The following is a 14,408-nucleotide window of genomic DNA, read 5'->3' on the forward strand; positions in this document are numbered from 1 at the left end:
TATGAAGTTTCTCACAATGAAATCCTTTCTGCAGCAACCTTAATTTAGAAAGATCAGTAACTTTTCCATGTATGAGAGGTCCAGGGAGGGGTAGCACCTTTGGTGAAGGGGCTGGTTGTGACCATCCTGGGGCAGCTCACTCAACTTTGGTTCCACACTCAGCTCTTGCCTGTGACTCTGAGCAACCGTTTGCTTGCGACAGTGGCCACAGCCCGGGCAGGTGGGGGGAGCCAGCGGGCCTCGTACACTGGTGTGAGTCAGATCCAGCGGACTGGGCGGATGAGACCAAACGGCCAGGGAGTCGGTTCATGGAGAGCGAATGGCCCAACGAGGCACAGGAGATGTCACTGAGGAGAAGCCCAGTTTGTGATGACTACCTGCACCACTGGAGCTGGGCTTCCGAACTGCCCCAGTGCAGTGGGTTTTCCATCTGACAACAAAACTCCCGAACAGGTTTCCTGCCACCATCAGATACGCCAGCCTCTGCACAGCAAGGATACGCCAGCCTCCGCACAGCAAGTGTTCGCCATCCCGATGACAGTGCTTTTGGTTGGTGCCTTTGGGGCAGACACCCAACTCTGGAATAATGCCTTCTCCGGTATTTCAGACAGAATGTCTGGGATTAAGCACACCCGTGTCTTTAAAAATAAAAGATTTTTAGGTTACATTATTGGTATCTGGATGACTTTATTTGCTAAAACTTCATTCTCCCCATGACCACTTGGGTTTCCTGCCACACTCAGAGGTAGGGTTAGGGCTAGGGTGCCGTGCTGGTGTCTGTACAGCATCACTAGACAGCCCCTGCTGAAGAGAACATCGTACTCGAGTGACCGCAGTACACACTACTACATTGGCACTGGCAGTGTGGCCACACTTGCGGGCTGCCCCCAGCACGTCCTCAGACTGTTGGTTATTGACGCAAATGATGATTTCACTGTACGTTTCTATGTACTTGTGATGGATAAAGCTAATCTGTAGACAGAAACCTGTAAATAAAAAGCCAATTGAAATTGTACGCACAGAGACTGTAGACATTGGGATAACAGCAGGTCTAATACTCCTTGCCCGCCCTGCCTGTCTGCATTTGAAGTGTCTCCCTCTCTTCCCACAACTACCATTGGGCAGAAGGTGTAGAGTCTTGGCTCCCAACAGGCCACCAGGTTCAGGAACAGTTGTTACCCTACAACCAGCAGGCTGCTGAATTGACACGGACAACTTCACTCACCTTGGGGAAATCCAAGCAACACACACAAAACGCTGGAGGAACTCAGCAGACCAGGCAGCATCTATGGAGAAGAGCACAGTCGACATTTTGGGTCAAGACCCTTCCTCAGGACGGGAAAATGAGAAAAAAAATACACAGCTTGTAGCCTGTTTTTCAGGCACCCTGCCTTTGTTCAAAGGTTCATTAATGGCCCAGGCAGGTGTCCCTATACTACTCTGACAGGGAAGGGTTTTCATGAATTCTGTTTGTTCCTGTGAGTGAGGGAAAATGAATGTGAATCTGTGTAAGACACACGGTTCCTTAAGGTTGCTGTAGCCAGGGTGGTGTGGGGAGGGGAGTTAACCCAGTGATGGCCTCTACCAACAACAGGAGATTCTGCAGGTGCTGGAAATGCACAAAACCTCAGGCACCAAAGTCAAGGTTTGGGGCCAAGACCCTCCTTCCCGATTGAAGGAAAGGGGAAGATGGCAACATAAAAAGGAGGGGAGGGGAAAGAGTCAGGTGGATTGAAAAGGTTAAGGCGCTGGAGAAAGGAAGTTAAGAGGAGAGAGGGAAGGGGGAACACGGGGGGGGGGGAAGGTATGAGTGGGGAATGGGAGAAGAGTTCAGCGCTACTGGCAACTCCCGTAACATTGCTGGTGTCGAACTGTCTCGGTCTCTGCCGTTCCTCTGGGCTCACCTGATGTGCGGAGAGGGGGAGTGGGCTACATGGACAACACACACAACAGCATCTTTGGAAAAGAGTGGACAGTCGATGTTTCGGCCCAAAACACAGCTGCCGCCTGGCCTGCGGAGTTCACCTAACATTTTGTGTGTGTTGCTCGGATTTCCAACCTCGTACTGTCCTGGCTGGCGGTAATCCGCGTCGGTATGATATACATGGTCAGAGTCTGCAACATCGGCCAGCTGGAGGCCGCCGAGGTGCAAACATATCGAAGGGAAGTGAGCGGCCACGTTACCCGGAGAGGTGGTTAGAGATTTCCTTCTGCCGGTGGGAGGCGCGCCGGCACCTATCAGGAACGGGAGGAAAAGGAAGTTGCATTTAAGCCGGGGGAGCCGGCCGGGGAACGGAAGTCCGGCTTGGGTTTGCAGCGTGTGCTGTGGAGTTGATTGTATTTCTGTGCGGTTTTTACGTGCGTGCACGGATACCCTCGGCTGAGACGGGGTGGGTGTGGGGGGGGAGGGGTTGTCGAGGTGGCGAGAGAATCCCTCCCCGGTCAGTGCGTGAACTCGGGGCGAGGGCTTCCCCCGGAATCCCCGTCCCGCGCGGGGGGCTTCCCCCGGGGTTCCCAGCACGGCGCTGAGGTGCGCGGCGCTGCTGCTCTGTTACTTCGCGGCCCTCTTGCAGCTGCGGAGGATGTGGAGCAGCAAGTACCTGAGGAGCCCCCTGACCCGCGCCCTGCTCCTCAACGCGCGGAGCCGGCACAACGACGACCCCGACAGGATGCAGGTACGCCGGGGGGCGGCAGCGTTGCAAGACCTGGGTCTAGTCGGTCGGCGTCTGTGGACGGAGAATCTTGCTCGGGAGTTGAGGGGGAGAGGAGAATGGGTTAGAACATAGACCAGTACAACGCAGTACAGGCCCTTCGGCCCACGATGTGTCGACTGTTTGTCCTACTACATCTCCTGCAAGCCCTCTTTTTTTCTATCATCTATGTCCCTAAGAGTCTATTAATGTATCTGCCTCTATCACCATCCTGGCAGGGTATTTAACACTACCTCTGACTCTCTCCCCCCCCCCCCCCCATACATCACTCCAATCACCTTATAATTTTGTATTAGCCATTTCAATCCTGGGAGAAAGTCTCTGGTTGTCTACTCGCTGTAAGCCTCTTATCATCTTGTACACCTCTATCAGGTTACCTCATCAACCTTTGCTCCAAAGAGAAAAGCCCTGGCTCCCTCAACCTATCCCACTGGACAACACATTTTTCAGAAATGTTGCTTCCTCAGAATTTTTTATTTTGGTTTATGATAGATTGCTTGAAGAACACAAATATAATTTCAGACTTCTATCGTGTAGGGATTAGGAGAAACAAGAAATCAACTTTCATTGCATAGAATTAGAAAGAGGTGACATTAGAAGATGTTGAATCATGGATCGAGCTCAGGATCTGCAAGGGTAAAAAGACCCTGGTGGGAGTTGTATACAGAACCCCCAAACGGCAGTAAGGATGTGGCCTACAAATTATAATGGGGGATAGAAAACGCATGCCAAAAGGCAATGTTATGATAGTCATGGGGGACTTCAGTATTCAGGGACAATCAGGTTGGTGCTGCATTCCAAGAGGGAGGATTTCTGGAATGCCTATGAAATGGCTTTTTTAGAGCAGCTCATGGTTGAGTACACAAGAGGATCAGCTATTTGGAATTGGGTGTTGTGCAATGAACTCGAATTGATTAGAGCTTAAGGTAAAAGAGCCTGTAAGGGGAAAATGATTATAATGTGATCGAATTCACCCTGCAATTTGAGGAGAAGCTGAAGTCAGATGTATCAGTGGAGTAAAGAGAATTACAGAGGCATGAGAGAGGAGTAGGCCAGGATTGATTGGGAAAGAACCCTGGTAGGGATGATGGCAGAGCAGCAATGGCTGGAATTTCTGGAAGCAAATTGGACGGCACAAGGGTATATACATCCCAAAGAGGAAGAGGTATTCTAAAGCAAGATGACACAACCATGGTAACAAGAGAAATCAAAGCCAACATAAAAATCAAAGAGAGGGTATAAGATAGAGCAAAAATTAGAGAGAAGATTGGGAAGCTTTTAAAAACCAACAGAATGCAACTGAAACAATCATTAAGAAGGTAAATATGGAATAAAAAAAAGTAAGCTAGCCAATAATATTGAAGAGCACACCTAAAGTTTCTGCAGCTACATGAAGTGTAAAGGAGAGGTGAGAGTAGATATCGGACTGCTGGAGAGGTAGTAATGGGGGACAATGGTGGACAAATTGAATTATTATTTTGTATCAGTCTTCATTGTGGAAGACATTAGCAGTATGATGGAACTTCCAGATGTCTGGGTGCATGAAGTGTGTGAAGTCATAACTAGAAAGAAGTTTCTTGGGAAACTGGAAGGTCAGAAGATAGATCAGTCACCTGGACCAGATTCTCTACCACCCAGGGTTCTGAAAGAGGTAGCTGAAGAGTTGGTGGAGGCATTAGTAACGATCTTTCAAAAATCACTGGATTCTGTCTGGTTCTGGAAGACTGGACAATTGCAAATGTCACTCCACTCTTCAAGAAGGGAGAGAGGCAGAAGAAAGGAAACCATAGGCCAGTTAGTCTGACCTCAGTGGTTGGGAAGATGTCAATTATAAAGATTGAGGTCTCAGGGTACTTGGAGATGCATGATAAACTAGGCTGCAGTCAGCATGGTTTCTTCAAGGGAAAATCTTAGCTGACAAATCTGTTGGAATTCTTTAAAGAAATAACAAGCAGGATAGACAAAGGAGAATTGGTTGAGTTTGTGTACTTGGATTTTCAGACGGGCCTTTGACAAGGTGCCACACTGGGGCTACTTAACAAGCTACGAGCCCAGTGTATTACAGGAAAGATTCTAGCATGGATAAAGCAGTGGCTGATTGGCAGAAGGCAAAGAGTAGGAATAAAGGGAGCCTTTTTTTTGGCTGGCTGCCAGTGGCTAGTGGTGTTCTATAGGTGTCTGTGTTGGGACCGATTCTTTTTATGTTATCCATCAGTGATTTGGATGATGGAATTGATGGCTTTGTTGCAAAGTTTGCAGGTGAGATGAAAATAGGTGGAGTGGCAGGTAGTTTTGAGGAACTAGAGAGGCTACAGAAGGACTCAGACAGATTAGGAGAATGGGCAAAGAAATGGCAGATGGAATACAGCGTCAGAAAGTATGATCGTGTATTTTGGTAGAAGAAATGGAAGGTTTGACTATTTCCTAAATGGAGAGAAAATATGAAAAACTTGAGGCATAAAGGGACTTGGGAATCCATGTGCAGGAATCCTTGAGGGTTAATTTACAGGTTGAGTCTGTGGTGAGGAAGGCAAATGGAATGTTAACTTTAATTTCAAGAGGACTAGAATATAAAAGCAAGGTTGTAAAGTTGAGACTCTAGAAAGCACTGGTGAGGTCTCACTTGGAGTACTGTGAGCAGTTTTGGGGCCCCTTAGAAAGAATACACTGACACTGGAGAGGGTTCAAAGGAAGTTCACAGAAATGGTTTTAGGGTTGACTGCCCTGTCATGTGAAAAGTGCTTGATGGCTCAGTACTCACTGGAATTCAGAAGAACGAGGGGTGACCTCATTGAAACCTATCGAATGGTGAAAGACCTTGATAGAGTGGATGTGGAGAGGATGTTTCCTAAGGTTGGAAGGTGAGACCATAGGACACAGCCTCAGAATAGAGGGGTGTCCTTTTAGAACAGAGATGAGGAGGAGTTTCTTTATCCAGAGAGTGGTGAATCTGTGGAATTCTTTGCCACAAACAGCAGTGGAGTCCAAGTCTTTATGTGTATTTAAGGCAGAGGTTGTTAGATTCTTTATTGGTCAGGGCATGAAGGGATTCAGGGAGAAGGCAGGAGATTGGTGCTGAGAGGAAAATTGGATCAATCATGATAAAATGACGAGCAGACTCGATGAGCCAAATAGTCTAATTTTGCTGTTATGTCGTATGATGTGTTTAATTGCATAATGGTACTGACGCTTTGCAATAGTTCAACTGAGCTAAAAATGTTTTGTTGATCTTTGTTTGTGCTCTGTCTTGTTTTGTGTCTGAGGCTTCTCACAACAATAATCAGGCAGCATTGATGGATTCCAGTTGCCCTGATACCGTTTCTCCATGATTGCAATTTCCTGGTGAAACCTTTCACCGTGCTCGTCTCTGACAGCACCAAGATTTGCATGTTGTCTCCTAGCTGCATGTAGTTCGGTACTCTGTACTTGCCAATAAAATTTTCAACAGCAGCTTTGAATGCTTTCTATGCGATTTTCTCTGGTCCCTCTAGAAGTTCTTCGAATTGCCTGTAATGATGATCTGTTTGATTTGTGGACCAACAAAATTGCCTTATTTAATCTTGGCGTCAGTTATTCTGAATTGAATTATGAATTGAAGTAACAAATGTAGGCAATTTCAAAAGAATGGGGTGTGATAGGGAAATTTCATGGTGATTTTCATGATCAGCATTCAGGAAGCAAAATCCTGTTGTCCAGTGTCCTCTTAAGAAATCCAGACAGCATCCTGGTGAGCCTCCTCTGCAGCCTCCCTAAAGCTTCCACATCCTTCCTATAATGAGGCGACCAGAACTCAAGTGTGGTCTAACCAGGGTTTTATAGATTTGGGTTAAGATTCTTAAAAGCAGAAGGGAGAGGGTTGGTGGATGGAAGAGATGATGTGTAAGGCATGGATTAATTGGAGATGATACCGGACAAGGCAGTGAGGAAAGTTTACGATGTCATGTATGGAGAAACAGTGAACAGCGTTTGTTTGCAAGTCATCCAGATAGATCATTTCAAATTTTAAGCACATCAAGGTAGTGCAGAAAAAAAACTACAGGATTTAGTTTTATATTTACAGAGAAAGTCCACTACAGCCAATAAAGTGCAAGATCATAACAAGGTAGATTGTGAGGTCAAGAATCCATCTTATCATGGGGTAGAAGCTGTCCTTGGGCCTGACGGTACATGCTTTCAGGCTTTTGCATCTTTGGCCCAATGGGAAGGGGGAGGTCAGTGACCGAAGGTGTGGGGGTATATGGAACCATCTGTGGGGGTATATGGAAGTGGCCCATTGAGTCTGCTCTGCCATTCCATCACGGCTGATTTATTTTCCCTCCCAAACCCATTCTCCTGTCTTCTCCTCGTAACCCTCAACACCCCGACTAATCAAGAACCTGTCAACTCCACTTTAAATATACCCAATGGCTGCCTCCACAGCCATCTGTGACAATGAATTCCACAGATTGGCTAAAGAAATTCCTCCCCATCCCAGTTCTAAAGGGACATCTCTCTATTGTGAGGTTGTGCTCTCTAGTCCTGGGCTCCTCCACTGTAGGAAACATCTATCTTATCCACATCCACTCTTTCCAGGCTTTTCAGTAACTGGAAGGCTTCAATGAGATTCCCCTCCTCGTGCTTCTAGAGCCATCAAACACGCCTCTTACGTTAACCCTTTCGTTCCCAGGATCATTCTTGCAAATCTCCTCTGGACCCTCTCCAATGCCAGCACACCCTTTCTTGGATAAGGAGCCTAAGAAACTCCAATTGCGATCTGACCAATACCTGATAAAGCCTCAGAATTGCATGCTGCATTAGAAGTCATTATGATATTGACATTCAGACAGGTACATGGATAGGAAGGGTTTAGAGCAGGGGTCCACAGACCCCTTCGGAAACTCCTGGTTCATAGGGATGTGGGCAAATGGGACTGGCTGTTGGGGCATTTGGTCAGACTCGGGCTCAGTGACTGACTGGAGAGGATGGAAGTACAGCAGAGAGTTGAAGTGCCGGGGAATGACATGGTGGACTTTTGCTCCTCTTCCAGTGGTATATGTGTGACACGGAGTCTCTCCCTGCGCACCTGCGGCCGCTGTTCATTCAGAGTCACCTGGATGCTGGGACCCAGGCGTTCCTGAGGCAGTGCTCGGAAAAGTCCAGCTGGCTCTTCGTCCAGATTTACTACTCCCTCGTCACCTCGGTCTTTGGCTTCTTCATGTCCAAAACCTCCATTAACGGGTAAGGAGGGGTAAATGATGTCTGTGTTTCTGATGAACATGCAAACTATTGTACTGGTTAGCTCAGGTTCAAGTTTATTGTCATCTGACTGTAGATGTATACAACCAAATGAAACAACGTTCCTCCAGACCCACAAAACATAAATCACACAAGGCACATCAAACCAAACTTCACCAGAAATAAGTTAATAAAATATAATTCGAAGTGAATTTAGTGCACAGCACAGTACAGCAAACAGCTCGCTGTCCTAGTGACGAGACCTCGGTGATGGCAGGGTATTCATTAATCTCACAGCCTGAGGGAAGAAGCTGTCACCCAGTCTGACAGTCCTAGTCCTAATACTCCTGTCCCTCCTTCCTGATGGTAGTGGGTCAAAGAGATTGTGGGATGGGTGGTAGGGATCCTCAACGATGCTTCGAGCCCTTCGTCTACAACTCTCCTGGTAAGTGTCACAAATGGGGGAGTTGGGGGGAGACCCCGGTGATCCTCTCGGTGATTTTTATTATCCTCTGTAGGGTCTGGCGGTTTGACGCTTTGCAGCTTCTGTATCACACGAATGCCTGGTCGGCTTCCATTGCAAATGGAGGCAATATGGAAAATCCTTCTTGTGTTGTCTGTCCTGATCTCACCCTAATTTCACTAAGTGAAGGAAATGTAGAGGTGTGTGAGGATCTCAAATTCCTCGAGCCATGGCAACACACCAAGGGTGCTGCTAATAAACTATCCCCATGACGACATGGAGGCCATTTCATACTGCAGCACAGAAACAGGCCGTTCAGCCCATTGAGTCCATGCTAGCCTTTAAACATAGATGTAGAACACTGCAACACAGAAACAGGTAATTTGGCCCATCTAGGCTGTGCTGAACCGTTAAACCGCTGACTCCCACTGAGCTGCACAGTGACCATAACCCTCCGTACCCCTCCCATTCACTGACCTGTCCAAACTTCTCTAAACGTTGAGAATGAACTTGAATCCACCGCTTCCGCAGGCAGCTCATTTCACACTCTCATCACCCTCTGAGTAAAGATGTTCCCCTTCTACAGTTCACCTTTCACCCTTAACCCCTGACCTCCAGTTGTGATCTCACCCAACCTCAGTGGAAAAAGCCTGTTTCTATTTACCCTATCTATACCCCTCGTAATTTTGTATACCTCTATCAAATCTCCCCTCATTCTTCTACGCTCTTCCAATCTTATTCACATCTTTTCTGGAGGTCAGTGACCAGGCCTTAGCAACATCTTGTACCACTTCAGCACTTGTTGACAATTGTCCTGCACCCGTTGGGTGACCAGTTGTGAGGATATGTTTACCTCCCACCCCAAGGCCTGAGCTCGCAGTCTGAGATCTCCATTCTGATCATTCGAAGGAGGGGAATCGTGAAGCAGCTTTTGTGCCTGCTCTACCATTCCAAACCCCAACTCCTTCCTTCGGAAAATCTATCACCATCCTCGAGCAGACTGGGTACCTGATACTCCAAGCCTGCGTGGGATGGGGAGCTGAGTAAACCTAATATTAACTCCGTTCTTGCATCCATTGAAGCTGCCTGACCTCCCGAGTTTCTAGCACACTTGGCTTTTGTCTTGGAATTCTGGCACCTCCGGTTTTGTGTGAGAGAAGCAGCAAATGTTGGAAATACTCAGTAGTTCGGACAGTACCTGTATGGAGAGAAATAGGGTCAACACAACTGATTCTACAGATGCTGGAAATCCAGAGGAACACACAACCTCAGGTTGGAAACCATCTGTAAGCACAGGGCACCTCTGATTGGGTGAAACCGGCTAAAAGTGGGGATGAGGTGGCACCAAGGTTACCTAGCCGCTGAGTGAATGTTGGGGAGTGAGAATATGGATGGAGGAATGTTGGAGTTGCGAAGTACCGAGCTGAAAGCCGCACCCAGCAGGTCAGGAGTTGTCTTACAATTCTTTCCTCCTCTGGGAATGTGAGGTAAAAAAACAAGCTGGACCGATATGATAAAAAGACAAAATGCTGGCAGAACTCAGCAGGCCAGACAGCATCTATGGGAGGAGGTAATGACAAAGTTTTGGGCCGAAACCTATCATAGATGGACAGCTGATATGGAAGCAGGAATCTTTTACCTGAAGTTGCAAATACCTGTGGCACCACCCTCTGGCTATAGAAATTTCTCCTCATCTTCATTCTAAAAGGACGCCCCTCTATTCTGAAGCGATGTCCACTGGTCGTAGACTGTCCCACCATATGATACATCCTCTCCACATCCACTCTATCGAGGCCTTTCACCATTTGATAGGTTTCACTGAGGTCACCCCTCGTTCTTCTGAAATCAAGCAAATACAGGCCCAGGACCATCAAACACTCTTCATTTGACAAGCCATTCAATCCTGGAATCATTTTCGTGAACCTCCTTTAAACCCTCTCCAGTTTCAGCACATCCTTTCTAAGATGTGGGGGGGGGGGGGGGGCAAACCTGCTCAGAGTACTCCAAGTGAGGCCTCACCAGTGCTTTATAAAGTCTCAACGTTATATCCTTGCTTTTGTAATCTAGTCCTCTTGAAATTAATGCTAACAATGCATTTGCCTTCCTCACCAGAAACTCAAACTGCAAATCAACCCTTGGGGAATTCTGCACCGGGACTCCAAAGTCCCTTTGCACCTCAGTTTTGTGTATTTTCTCTCCGTGTAGAAAATAGCCGACCCTTTCAGTTCTTCTACTAAAGTGCAAGTCCCAACACCGTATTCCATCTGCCATTTCTTTGCCCATTCTCTTAATCTGTCTGTCTTCCTGTAGCATCTCTACTTCTTCAAAACTATCTGTCCTCCACCTACCTTCATATGATCCTCAAACTTTGCAACAGTGCCATCAATTCCATCATCGACAACGTTCACATGTAATGTTAAAAGAATTGGTCCCAACACACCCCGGTGGAACACTGCTAGTCATGGGCAGCCAACCAGAAAAGGCTCCCTTTATCCCACTCTTTTTGGCTTTTATGTTGGCTTTGACTTCTCTTGTTAGCCACGGTTGTGTCATCTTTGCTTTAGAATACTTCTTTCTCTTTGGGATGTAAATATCATTGTGTCTTCCGAATTGCTTCCAGAAATTCCAGCCATTGCTGCTCTGCCATCATCCCTGCAGAGCTCTCTCCCAATCAATTCTGGCCAACTCCTCTCTCATGCCTCTGTAATTCCATTTACCCCACCGATACATCTGACTTTAGCTTCTCCTCAACTTTCAGTGTGAGTTTGATCGTGTTATTATCACTTTCTCTTAGGGTTCTTTTACCGTAAGCTCCCTAATCGATTCAGTTCATTGCACAACGCCCAGGCCAGAATGGCTGATCCCCCAGTGGGCTCAACCCCAAGCTGCTCTAAAAAGCATCTCATAGGCACTCTAGAAATTCCCTCTCCTGGAATCCAGCACCAACCTGATTTTCCCAATCTACCTGCATATTGAAGTACCCAATGACTATTGTAACATTGCCCTTTTGGCATGCGTTTCTATCTCCCATTGTAATTTGTAGGCCACATCCTTACATTTACAACTCCCATCAGGGTCCTTTTACCCTTGCATTTCCTTAGTCCTCTCCAGTTCAGGTGCAGATCCCACCTTCCCTGCAAGAGAGCCTAATGATCCAGAAGTCTTCTGGCCTCTCTAGCCCATAACATGGGTAGCAATCCTGAGGTCACAACCCCAGAGATCTGCCTTTTAATGTAGTGCCTAACTCCCTGTGCAGAACCCAGAACCTCACCACTTGTCCTACCCATGTCATTGGTACCTACGTGGACCACGAGTTTGGGTGTTCACTGCCCCCACCCTCACTTCAGAATGCTGACGACTCCATCTGAATTAACTTGGACCCTGGCAGCCTCGAGGCAACGTACCACCCGGGAATCTCGTTCTCACCCACAGAACCTCCTGTCCGTTGCCCCAACAGTCCCCTATCACCAATGCTCCAACTGCTGTCTGACCAGTGCCTTATGAAGCCTCGGCATTACATCCCTGCTTTTATATTCTAGTCCCCTCAAAATGAATGCAAACCTCGCATTTGCCTTCCTCACCACCGACTCGAGCTGCACGTTAACCCTTCGGTTACACGCAGGGGAAAAGATTTGATCTTCGGGAAGGGTGGATTCCTCCAGTCTGACTCGCCCCTCTTTCTGCGCAGTCTACTGGGAAGAGGCTCGATGTTCGTGTTCTCAGAGGCACAGTTACTCCGTCTGCTGCAGGAGGGTCCTGACTGGAGGACCGGCAGGATGCTGGATCTCGGAGCCGGCGATGGCAAGGTCACCAGCATTATGCGCCCTCATGTGGAGGAGGTCTACGTCACAGAGGTGTCCCCTATCATGAAGTGGCAGCTGAAGAAGAAACAGTTCAGGTAACGAGCACGGGCGTGTCACCCAGGACTGTGGACGACGGGAATGGCCGGGGTGGTGGTACGGATGTCAGACGTTAGTGGTCAGTGTAACACTTTACAGCGCTAGCAATAAGCTTGGGGTTCACTTACTATTGCTGTCTGTAAGGAGTTTGTACGTTTTCCCTGTGACCTCATGGGTTTCCTCGGGGTGCTCCGGTTTCCTCCCACAGTATATGTAAGGGTTAGTAGGTAGTGGACAGGCTGTGCTGGTGCCGGAAGAGTGCTGACATTTGTTTGCTGACCCCAGTACATCCTCATTTAAGCAAATGTGACGACGTTACGATGTACATGCGACAAGCAAAGCTGATCTTTAAACAGAAGCTTCTCACTGTATCTCAGTCCGTGTGGCAATAACAGGTGGGAGGATCACAGGCAAGGGGCTGTATCTTAACTGTGTAATATGGGAAGAGAATTCCTGTACATTTACATGAATTAGGCAATTATAAAGAATGACATAAAAATAAAGTTGGAGATTGAATTGAGAATATGAATAAAATGTGAATAAATGCATAAACACCAGCATGTATTTACAATGTAAACAGCATTATAAACAGCGGTTTAAAGTGTTCACAGTGCAGTGACTGAAGTGATAGAGGGGGAGGGGTGGGGGTGGAGGCGGGTACTAACTAGAATGATTGATCAGGTTAATTGGGGAAGAAACTTTTAAGATGGAGTGAAATGCTTTCCAGAGGGGTTTTTGGAAAAGGCAGTTTTCCGGTGGGTAGTGTTCACCATGATTTTCCTGTCCACTTCTTTGTCCTGGACACATGTAAGTCCTGAAGTGATGGTAGACTGGAGTCAATGGCCTTTCCTGCTGACTGGACAGTTCACTATGGTTTTGGTACATGGGGAGAGGACACTGCACCAAGCCAGACAGGAATGGCCGATGTGAAGGTGCTCTCTGTGAAGAATTGAAACAGTATGGAACGGGGCGGCACGATAACATAGTGGTGAGCACAACACCGTTACAGCGCCCGCAGCCTCCGGGCTGCTGCCCGTAAGGAGTTTCTGTCCTCCTTGTAACCGTATGGTTTCCGCCTACATTCCAAAGACGGAAGGACAGGAAGGACTGTTCCTGTGGCATATCTCTAAATAAATATGATCTGAAGAAGGAGGAATTTTACCAACAGTCACAGAAAATACAGCCTCCGCTGACATGGCTCTCTGACATGATACCCAGGAACCTTCGCAGAGAGACTGTAGACTTGTGGGTGGAGGGGAGTCACATCTCTCCTGAGGTTGAAAAACATCTCCACGGTCTTGAGGGCATTCAGCTTTTTTAATCTGAGCTCTTGTTCCCCTCGGAACTGTAGAGTGCTGGAGATCGATGAGTGGCAAAATACCGGCTTTCAGTACGACGTGGTCAGCTGCCTGAACCTGCTGGACCGGTGCGACAGGCCCCTCACCTTGCTGCGGGATATCCGGAGGGTGCTGGAACCCCGCAAGGGCCGCTTGCTGCTGGCCGTGGTCTTGCCCTTCCAACCCTACGTTGAGAATGGTGAGTAATGTGTGGTCTGTGACCGGGGAGGCGGGGAGGGGGTTGTGGAACGGAAGGCAATGGAGCCACTCACTGACTGAGGCCAGAGCAAGGCATGAGCGCGTCCCTCGTTTGTCCGGGTTAGACAGTCAGCTTCCTCCTCATTGGCTAGACTAACCTGCCCTCAAAGATTCCTCCTCAGGGACGTTGATATGTTCTAAGGTTGGGCCCTCTGGTTCTGGACTCCCCCCTCCCCACGGCTCTCTATCCAGGCCTTTCAATATTTGGTAGGTTTCAATGCGATCCCCCACATTCTTCTAAACTCCAGCGAGTACGGGCCCAGAGACATCAAATGCTCCTCGTACATTAACCCTTTCATTCCTGGGGTCATTCTCGTGAATCTCCTGGGCCCTCTCCAAAGTCAGCTGATCTGTTCTTAGAAGGGGGCCCAAGTGCTCACAGTACTCTGTGTGGTCTGACCAATGCCTTATAAATTTTCAGCATTACACCCATGCTTTTATATTCCAGTCCTTTTGAAATGAATGCTAACATTGAATTTGCCTTCCTCAGCACCAACTCAACCTACAAGTTGACCTTTAGGGAATC

At 47.7% G+C, this 14,408-nt stretch overlaps 2 protein-coding genes across 2 annotated transcripts in view; one reads left to right on the forward strand and one right to left on the reverse strand.

The window, feature by feature from the left end:
• Positions 1 to 2,391: 2,391 nt before the first annotated feature.
• Positions 2,392 to 14,408, forward strand: part of mettl9 (methyltransferase 9, His-X-His N1-histidine) — a 31,677-nt gene continuing 19,660 nt past the window's right edge. Inside the window, exons 1-4 of the mRNA XM_059978977.1 lie at positions 2,392 to 2,675; positions 7,738 to 7,928; positions 12,077 to 12,286; positions 13,639 to 13,823. Of these exons, the coding sequence (XP_059834960.1) occupies positions 2,583 to 2,675; positions 7,738 to 7,928; positions 12,077 to 12,286; positions 13,639 to 13,823 (679 nt within the window). The 5' untranslated portion in view covers positions 2,392 to 2,582. The remainder of the gene's footprint in view (positions 2,676 to 7,737; positions 7,929 to 12,076; positions 12,287 to 13,638; positions 13,824 to 14,408) is intronic.
• Positions 9,595 to 14,408, reverse strand: part of LOC132399052 (immunoglobulin superfamily member 6-like) — a 29,109-nt gene continuing 24,295 nt past the window's right edge. The window contains exon 8 of the transcript XR_009513862.1: positions 9,595 to 10,227. The gene's annotated coding sequence lies outside the window, so the exon portion shown is untranslated. The remainder of the gene's footprint in view (positions 10,228 to 14,408) is intronic.

The sequence above is a fragment of the Hypanus sabinus genome, chromosome 9 (assembly GCF_030144855.1).
Source record: "Hypanus sabinus isolate sHypSab1 chromosome 9, sHypSab1.hap1, whole genome shotgun sequence".
NCBI classification, from domain to species: domain Eukaryota; kingdom Metazoa; phylum Chordata; class Chondrichthyes; order Myliobatiformes; family Dasyatidae; genus Hypanus; species Hypanus sabinus.